We start from the raw sequence: 9,384 nt of genomic DNA, 5'->3' as shown, positions 1-9,384 counted from the left end.
CTCTGAGGGGGCCAAAATTTCACCCCCTATAGTCAGCGATGGAGTCAGCTGACTATGCCGAGGCGCCGGCAACCACAGCCACTCGGTCTTGGAAGGGTTGAGCCTGAGTCTGTTCCTCCCCATCCAGACCCGTACGGCCTCCAGGCAACGGGTCATCACGTCAAGGGCATCGTTGGGGTGGCCTGGGGTGGAAATGTACTTACATTCATTGCAGCATCCTCATGGTCACATGATCAAAATTCAGACACTTGGCAATATTTATGACATTTGCAATGTTCCGGGGTCATGTGATCCTCTTTTGCAATCTTCTGACAAGCAAAGTCAATGGGGAAGCCAAATTCACTTAATAGCCATGTTACTAATTTAACAACTGCAGTGATTCACCTAACAGATGTGGCAAGAAGAGTCGTTAAAGAGGCAAAACTTGTTTAATAAATTTCTCATTTAGCAACATAAATTCTAGGGCCAATTGTGGTCGTAAGTGGAGGACTACCTGTATTTGCAAATTAATATTTATCGTATATTTTTGTTTCCATATTTCAGTCCTGAAACTTTTCTCATTCCAATCTTTGACTTTCTAATTATGCAGGACTTTATGCAGGAATTAAGTTTTTTCTGATTGATTTTGTCTTCAAACGTTGTCCAAGACTACGAGCAAAGTATGATACTCCTTATATCATATGGCTGAATTTGCCTACGGATCCTCAACTCAAAGAGAGGGCTAATGCTACAGTATCAAGACGGGTAAATCCATTTTCTTTCCTGTTTCTTTTTCCGTAACACAACTCTACACCATCTGTGTAGCTTCATCGAGCAGAGCACATAGAGAGCTAGTTATTCATGATTCAGATCCAATATTTACATTCCCATGTACTAATAGCTTACTGCTCCTGTCTGCCAACTTCTTTCTTAAATCTTCAGGCATAGGAATGCTATGTTTTTAAAGTAGGAGATTGTTCAATGGAAAAAGGACTTTAAAAAAAATTTAGACAGTGCCCAGGTTTTTTTTAATTAAAAATGAAATGTTGACAGCATCTGAAATATTGTAATATGTTGTTAACAATACTTGAATTCATAGAAAAAAGGGAAAGTAGATTTGGTGTATACAAGTAAAGTCTAGCTAAGAACTTGACTTTGCTAATGCCATTGTTCAACATAAACTAATTATTAACTTTGCTTTGTAATCATTGCACATATGTGAAGTAATGATCATCTTGGCTATGTTTAAGGAATAAAAATGCAGCAGCTAGCCAGATTAGCACTCTGGGGCTGCATATTTAATCCATGTGACTTGTTAAGAAACCAATAACTGCTTCTTTGTGCTTCACTCTTAAAGCTATAATCTAGTTGTTAAGACATTGAATACATTGTTAAGAGCTGAAAGATAAGAGTTCTTCCTGTATGTCCTGAACAAATGTTAGGTTTGTCTGCGGTCAGATAACACATAGTAAACATGGAAATTTCTCTCTCTCTTTTAAAGTAATGAAATACTTCTAGCCTTAAATCAGGGGTAAATAATTGGTGTCTCTGTTATAGTTTCTTTCACCTTCCAAATGTGGTAGCTAAAATACACATTACAATAAAATATATATTTGTGCTATCTTGAAGTGAGAACATGCATATAAAATATGCAACTAGGTATAGCAGAAAGAAAAAGTTAAAGAAAACTTCTCAGCCTTTAAAACTGGAGGGAATAGAAAGGAACGGAAAGGAAGATATATGATAGGTCTCAGCCCCCTGTCAGTATTTCATGTGATGATAATAGAGCAGGGGTCTTCAAACTTGGCAACTTTAAGACTTGTGGACTTTAACTCATAGAATTCTGGGAGTTGAAGTCCACAAGTCTTAAAGTTGCCAAGTTTGAAGACCCCTGTAATAGACAATAAGAAGCTTTCCCACCCTGTCTTCCGTTCATGGTTTTTCTAATGGGAAGTAAGAGCAGCTCCGTGGACTGTGCTCACGAAAGATATAGAAAGCCGAGCAATTCAATGTGATTATTAGATAGAAATCGTGTCCTGCAGCTTCAGAAGGAAGGATATGGCTGGATGAATTCCTTGATGCACAACAGATATAATTGGGGGATTTGGGGATCCAAAGAAACCCTGTTCTTTTCCATCCATATTTGGTACTAGCAGGAAGATGTTTTATCAGACTCTTTTTCCTGAATGTTTAAAGTGGCTCCTACGTACTTAACAATGATCTCCTGATGGATATGTTTCAATCCTTGTTATTAGTATAAGAGATCCACTAAAGCCCCTGTCAGTAACTTCCGCAATTTACCTCATTCAGCTAGTGCCAAATTATTAAAGAAGTGAAAAGCAAAGTTAAATTCATTCCGATTGTCACTCCTTTTAAAATCATTTCTCTTTTTTTTAAAAAAAATACTACAGAACACTCTCAAATATTTTCGTGAATCAATTTTAGCTAAATAATCATTTGAGAAATTATTAAACATCACTAACCTGTGCAAAGCAAATCAGGAACCAGAGATGGGAACATCTAGCCGGGCAGGCATACTTTTAATAAAATTCAAAAACTGTGCTCTATCCATTGATATCTTTTAGGGAGAAAAAAACAATTATTAGTTATAGTCCTTTGGTATGCAAAAAAGTCTTGCCAACTCGCTCAGGTCGTGATTTTATTCTGCATATGATACAATTAAATAGGTTTTGCTTTTTTTATTTTGTCATCATCACATTGTGTTTGTTTGTTTGTTTTCTCCTCCTGCTAGCTGTCAGGTCATGAAAAGGTATGGATCTTAGAGTGGAATATGTTCTGTCTTTCAGCTGATCATTTGTATTCAGAATGAACAGCAATTTGTTTCTTTCTCTCTCCCGCTATCTCTCCCCACCTCTGGTGTATATGCAAATGTGTTTGATTGTAATGTTTACATTTGTAGTAATTATAGTAATTGGTCTTGATTTGAATCCAAAGATCCAGACATGTAGAAACTGTTTTTACTATTAGTAGATCAATTTTGCAAAGTGTTCAGTATTTCCCTATTTAGTTGAAGACATGGTTTGATAAACTTGATGTGGCAGAGCTTTTATATAACTATTGTTTTATTTAGTTTTACTTTGCTTAATTAATAGAAAAAAACTCTAGAAGCATACAACAGTATTAACAATATGATAGAACTTCAAAATGAATAATCATGAAAGTTCTCTTGCTTGTAATGATTTGCATATTACAGTACTTTGAAAAATGTTTGATGCAGAAATGAAAGAATGTTGTGATAGACCAATCTAGTTGTCTGGGCAGCTGGGAGTGTTGGCACTCATAAGCCTACATGTTTCTTACCCCAAATTTAAAACTGTGTACATTGGAATCCCTCTGAATATATTTGCTGTGTCCAAAAGTAAATGGCCACTTGATGCAAAACAGCAAATTAAGCTTTGGAGACCATGGGTCAAAATGCAACTTGAAAAAAAACAATTTATGCTTTTCTGCCCTACCATTTTCCTCCTTACAATGCCAAGGAATAGGAAAGAATTGGTATATGTAGTCCTCGACTTACAATCGCAATTGGGGCCAGAACTGTTATGTGACTCATGCCCAATTGCATGACATTTTCTGCTACGGTTGTTAAATGAATCACATGGTTGTTAAACAAAACCTGCATCCCAGTTGGGAATGTTGCAAATGAAACCACAGGGCCCCAGGACACTGCAACGGACATAAATACATGTTGATTGCCAATCACAAATTTTGGTTACATGACCAATGGACCGATTGTAAATCACTTTTTTCAGTGCCATTGTAACTTTGAAAAGTTGCTAAATGAATGGTTATAAGTCAAGGACTACTTGTGTATATTCAACATCAGTATTGAGCTTATGCTTATTAAAAGCTGGATAGAATAGAAATAGACTTTAGATGTGAATGGTACTTCCCATCTAAAAAACATCTGCTATTTATTGTCGCCTATTTTCCCTATCTTGTAATAGCCCCGCTAACCAATATTTGCTGCAAAATAAAATCATGCCAAGTGACTCTCTTTGTTTTTATGAGTTTGATGAGATTCTACTTACGGCTTTTGGAAACATACTGTATATAGCTACACTGTTTTAAATTGCACCATACCAGATTGTTTCTTTATTGGTGGCAGGTCCTGCAACCTCATGAGAAGCTCCTCTCTGAAGTTCTGATAGTTGAGATTGGGTGTTGTTGTTTTTTAAATGAAAAATGCATTTTCTGACCCCTCAAAAGGATATCAAAACCTCAGGGACATGCAATGTTTTGGGTCACAACACAACTAGTTACATAATATATGGTCCTGTGGAGGATGTAGCTGAAGGAGTACAGCTCTGCATGGCAGCCTTTAGAAAAGATCCTGCATTGAGTAAAACTGCTTATGTATGAAAGAGCTTTGTCGGAATTCACCTTCCTGAGCAGTTGTATCACATGATGAGTCTGAGCAAACTATATTAATTATAACTCACAGCCTGATGTGATGGTATCATTCACAGCTTGATCAACCCTGGATATTGTGGAGAGGGATTGCAGCTGCATCAGACATGGGTTTCTAGCACTGAAGCAGGACATTTCCTGAGGAAAAGGGAAGATAACATAACTGAAGCTTGTATGATTTCTACAAGTGTTTAGTAAACCAAGTTTATGTTGTTTCAGCCTCAAACAGCAGCAACCCGAAGCTATGTAGGTTCGAACGCCTCAACAGGAATGAATCGAGATGAGGAAACCAGTCGCTTTCACAGCACGAAGAGAGGAAACTTCCATGAAGTATTTAACTTGTCAGAACATGAGCGTCCATTGGCAGGTATTCATACAACTCTAAACTTTGGAGGTGGACATTAAGTAATGAGATTTTTTTTAAGGCCCATAAAGTAACATTATTAAGAAATGATTGACATCGTAATGCAATCTACTGTTAGATTCCATGGACAGCAGGTCAATATTAATCTTTTATCTTGCAGTCAACAGATTTACTGTGCAAGTGGGATGGCTGATTTTGACCTTTGTTGAAGTATAAATGTGAGGAAATGGAGCATACACTTGTGAGAGAACTAACTTTACCCCAGCTTGAAACATTTACTTCACAGCTAGAAGAGTTTGTATGCATTTTCAAGATTTAGGTTCTGTTGCTTTTGGTGACTATTAAAAAGAAAACTTATCACATAAATCAAAGTTTATTGAAGATTTCACTCCTTTATGAAAATGTTTTCTTTGTAGGAGCTTGTTTGCCAATTCTGGATATAGAATTTTTAGCTGTATCTGAAATACTGTATACTAATATTACAGCTGCTTACTGTGTAAAAGTAAAATGGAATAATTGTACTATTTTATAGTGTGTGAAAATGGCTGGCGCTGTTGCTTGATAAACAGAGATAGGAAGATAACCACTGATTACATTAGGAATGGAGTTCTCTATGTTACTGAAAAGTAAGTGTTTGCATGATTTACAGCAGATCTGGGTTGCAAAAAATTGGAGGATTACTAGCTGGCGATAGGGAGTTATTTTCCCTGCACCTTCTATTCTTGTCCATATCCCCCCCCCCCCCCCGATCTGATAGTTCTATTTAAGTGGTGGGGGAAGTTAAGTGTTTTTTATGAACTACAAAAAAGAATTTTGAAGAAAATAACTTTCAGAGGTTTTTGGTGAATTTATAAAAATGTTATTGAAGAGGTTGAAGATGCTTGCCACAAGCCTCTGTAAGCAAGACTGAGATATAATATAAAGGTTAATGGAAAAGAGCCTTATACAAGGCACAGTAAAAAAAAATGGGTTGCTTTCAGTGGGATTTCCTTAGATGAGATCTTTATTGTTTTGCACCAGGACAAATTCACAGGTAATATGTAATTAAGGGAGAAAGCCACTTTGGTATAGTGATTAAGGCATCAGGCTAGAAACTGGGAAATTGTGAGTTCTAGTCCTGCTTTAGATACAAAGCCATCCGCACGATCGTGGGCCAGTCCTTCTCTCTCAGCCCTTGAAAGGAGAAAGCAAGGGCAAAACACTTCTGGAAAACCTTGCCAAAAAAATTTGCAGGTGCCAGGAGTAAAAACACTGCCTCAAAGGCAAAAAGAAAAAAAAACAAAACGATAAAGGCATGCCATGTGAAATGGTAAGAACGCCAGAAAATATGTAGTTTGGACTAATTGGATAAAACAAAAGGTACCCAGCTTCAGCATATAAATATTAAAATATATGCTGCCCTTTTCATTATCCAAAGCGACTCTGAGCGGCTTACAGTACGATACATACATACATACATACATACATACATACATACATAATCATTAGGTTTTTAAAGTTTGAATTTATTCTTGTTTTATATGTTGATATTATACTGTGCATCACCCAGAGTCTCTCTTTGAAGGAGATGGGGGTCTAGAAATGCAAAATGTAACTAAATCTATCTATCTATCTATCTATCTATCTATCTATCTATCTATCTATCTATCTATCTATCTATCTATCTATCTATCTATCTATCTATCATCTGTCTGTCTGTCTTGTCTATCTATTTATCTGTCTGTCTGTCTGTCTATCTATCTATCTATCATCTATCTATCTATCTATCTATCAATCATCTATCATCTGTCTGTCTGTCTGTCTACCTACCTATCATCCATCTATCTATCTATCTATCTATCTATCTATCTATCTATCTATCTATCTATCTATCTATCTATCTATCTATCTATCTATCTATCTATCTATCTATCTATCTATCTATCTCAATGGCAGTGTTTTAAATCATTTTTTTGTTTATGTTCTTTCTTTCCTTGCCTTTAGCTATTTATGCTTTGAAAGCTCCAAATCTGGTTCATCTAAAAGAAATAAAGTTATAAAACTTGCAGATATAACAGATATTCAAAAGGTAAGTACTTGATATTTCTTCAGTGTTTTGCTTTTAATTTCTTTTATGTTGAAGAAGCTTATTTATCATGTCATGGTAAAAAAAATCTATTTTTTAAAACGCTGTATTAAATAGCAAATGGATGCAGTGAAATTCTATAAAATATAATTTACTAACACTGATTAGGACTAAAGGGCACATCCACTCACAGCTGCCACTGGACAATAAGGTTCAAAAATCTATGATCCCATTTAGCATTAGCTGTAGGACTGTTCATGCCTCAAAAATAAGTTGGGGGAAATATTTCAGACTTTCTCCTCTGTGCTATTCTTTAAACAAACTGTTATTTTTTCCCCCATATTTCTATGCAAGCCTGAAAAAAAGATGTTAGTTGCCCTAAAGAGCTAAGTTACATCTTTTTTGCCAAAGATTTTTCAAGATTCCAAAGAACCTTGAAAACAAAGAGGAACTGTCTTAATGACTATTGGTGATTTGCTATGCTTACAGTATATGCTCATATGAGGCCTGAAGTAGATCTTCCAGTTGATTGCTAAAGTATGTACAGCCATAGTATATTGTACCTCTACTCATCAATTAATTTTTCTGCTGATCAAAAGTCTCTTTTCCTTTCTTGGATTAAATTTAATTCAAGACTGTCTATATTGGAATATATATACATATAATGTGTAATAATAGCAATACCACTTAGACTTGTTCCTTTTCCTCCACTGCGAAAGCAATATTCAGAAACGCTTATCTCAAATGTGGGCTATTCTACATTATATAATAACACACTATTTTTAATGCATCTATTATGAGTTTTGGATGGCTAGATAAGATATTGTGGTTTAAATTCCTGCTGGTTAAATCTACTTTTTCTGTTGCATGTGAAAGTATTCAATATATAAATCACGTTTTTTTAATGTTTATTTTAGTACAAAGTACTTTCTGTTCTCCCAGGATCTGGGATGGGTATTGCAGTATCCACACCATCTACGCAAAAAGTAAGCATGCATATTTCATTTGCATACTGGTTACCATCACTGACACTTTTGTCTGTATGGAATGTTGATTCTATCCCTTTTGGAGCACTTCCTTGGTTTGACAAATATGAATCATTTTATTAACGAACTATTTTTTTATTTAATGAAAAAAATAAAACCAATGCCTTTCCTCTTCTCTCTTCTTCCATTTTTATCCTTTTCTGTAACTCTTGTAGTTTTATGTTTGAATGATGGGAAGGATGGCTTATTACTGATCCATCAGCCCTTTGAGGGGATTTCTTAGCTGAAGAGTAGAGTAGACAAGGCATGTACATGGAATATTTTCCAATTCGGGAACATAATACTGAGGAGAACTCTGGAGTGCCCCATTCCTTTTCCAGACCATGTCAAAACATTCCATTCTTCCAAAGTCAGTTCAGTAGTTTCTTGAAGAAAATGCTCCAAAATGGAAGACTGCTTTGACCCTAGATCACAACGCTTCAATTTCAAAAACATTTGCTTTCAGAAATCAGCCCCAAACAGTGTAGCATTTGGGGACAAGGGAAGGATTTAAAGTTCTCTGGAACATCCTCTACCTCAGTGTTTCTCAACCTTGACAATTTTAAGGCATGTGGACTTCAACTCCCAAAATTCCACAGCCAGCAATGCTGGCTGTGGAATTCTGGGAGTTGAAGTCCACATGCCTTAAAATTGTCAAGGTTGAGAAACACTGCTCCATCTAAATACCCAGTAGGCCTATTTTAACTAAGTCTAAAATTGAGATGAACATCCTTTTGGGTACTGTATAGGGTTCTGCTATTAAATTTTACTAATGTATTGGAATGTTCACATTTTAGTCATTCTTTTATTGAACTTCTTTGGTTTTTTTTCTTTCCACCTGAAAGCCACTCGTGTTTGGTGCCATGATACACAGAGACGAAGCTTTTGAGACTATTTTCAGCCAGTATGTGAAGATAACATCTGCAGCATCTGCCAGTGAAAGCTAGTATATCATCCTTGCTGGTTTTTATAGGAAACATCGTGAATTTTACTCACCCAGTAGTGAATAAAAAGGTGGAACATCCTTCGTCATCAGTCCTGCAATAATTTTCTTTGTTGCATATGTCTAATGTTACAGAAGTGTATTTTATACATGCCTTCCATGGTTTCTGTTGGTTTTTATTTACTGTTTTTTGTAATAAAAGAAAAGAACAGTGAAAATGCTATCGGCACTGTTAGCCTTGCACATTAAGCACTTTTAATGTTTGCTCACTGACATTAAAAAGCTTAGGAAGATTCTTAGCAAAATTAGCTTGAAGGACACTGTCTTGTCTTAATTAGACATCCCTGAACTCTGTGGTTCATACGATATTCCTTTCGCTACGGTTCTGCACACTCCCACTGCACAAGTTCCATTGATTTCAGTGGCATTACTATATACACACGAATGGGTGCAAGTTTGTGATTGAACTCGGCAAAACCGGTCAAGAACATGATTTTGAGGGGTCTTGGTTTTCCTAAATGAGGTGTAAATAATATTTGAAAGTATGAGTATTTGAAGCTGTGCTTCCAGGAAACTT

The 9,384-nt window shown here is 36.0% G+C and overlaps 1 protein-coding gene across 1 annotated transcript in view; it reads left to right on the top strand.

Moving 5' to 3' along the window:
• Positions 1 to 8,993, top strand: part of GRAMD4 (GRAM domain containing 4) — a 47,507-nt gene extending 38,514 nt beyond the window's left edge. The window contains exons 13-18 of the mRNA XM_015832145.2: positions 590 to 744; positions 4,630 to 4,777; positions 5,307 to 5,400; positions 6,758 to 6,842; positions 7,757 to 7,825; positions 8,710 to 8,993. Coding sequence (XP_015687631.1) covers positions 590 to 744; positions 4,630 to 4,777; positions 5,307 to 5,400; positions 6,758 to 6,842; positions 7,757 to 7,825; positions 8,710 to 8,811 — 653 coding nt within the window. The 3' untranslated portion in view covers positions 8,812 to 8,993. The remainder of the gene's footprint in view (positions 1 to 589; positions 745 to 4,629; positions 4,778 to 5,306; positions 5,401 to 6,757; positions 6,843 to 7,756; positions 7,826 to 8,709) is intronic.
• Positions 8,994 to 9,384: the final 391 nt, after the last annotated feature.

The sequence above is a fragment of the Protobothrops mucrosquamatus genome, unplaced genomic scaffold (genome assembly GCF_001527695.2).
Source record: "Protobothrops mucrosquamatus isolate PMUCROS unplaced genomic scaffold, P.Mucros_1.0 scaffold_308, whole genome shotgun sequence".
NCBI lineage: Eukaryota > Metazoa > Chordata > Lepidosauria > Squamata > Viperidae > Protobothrops > Protobothrops mucrosquamatus.
Note: the sequence above shows the minus strand (reverse complement) of the source record. Positions and strands in the feature narration are given on the sequence as shown.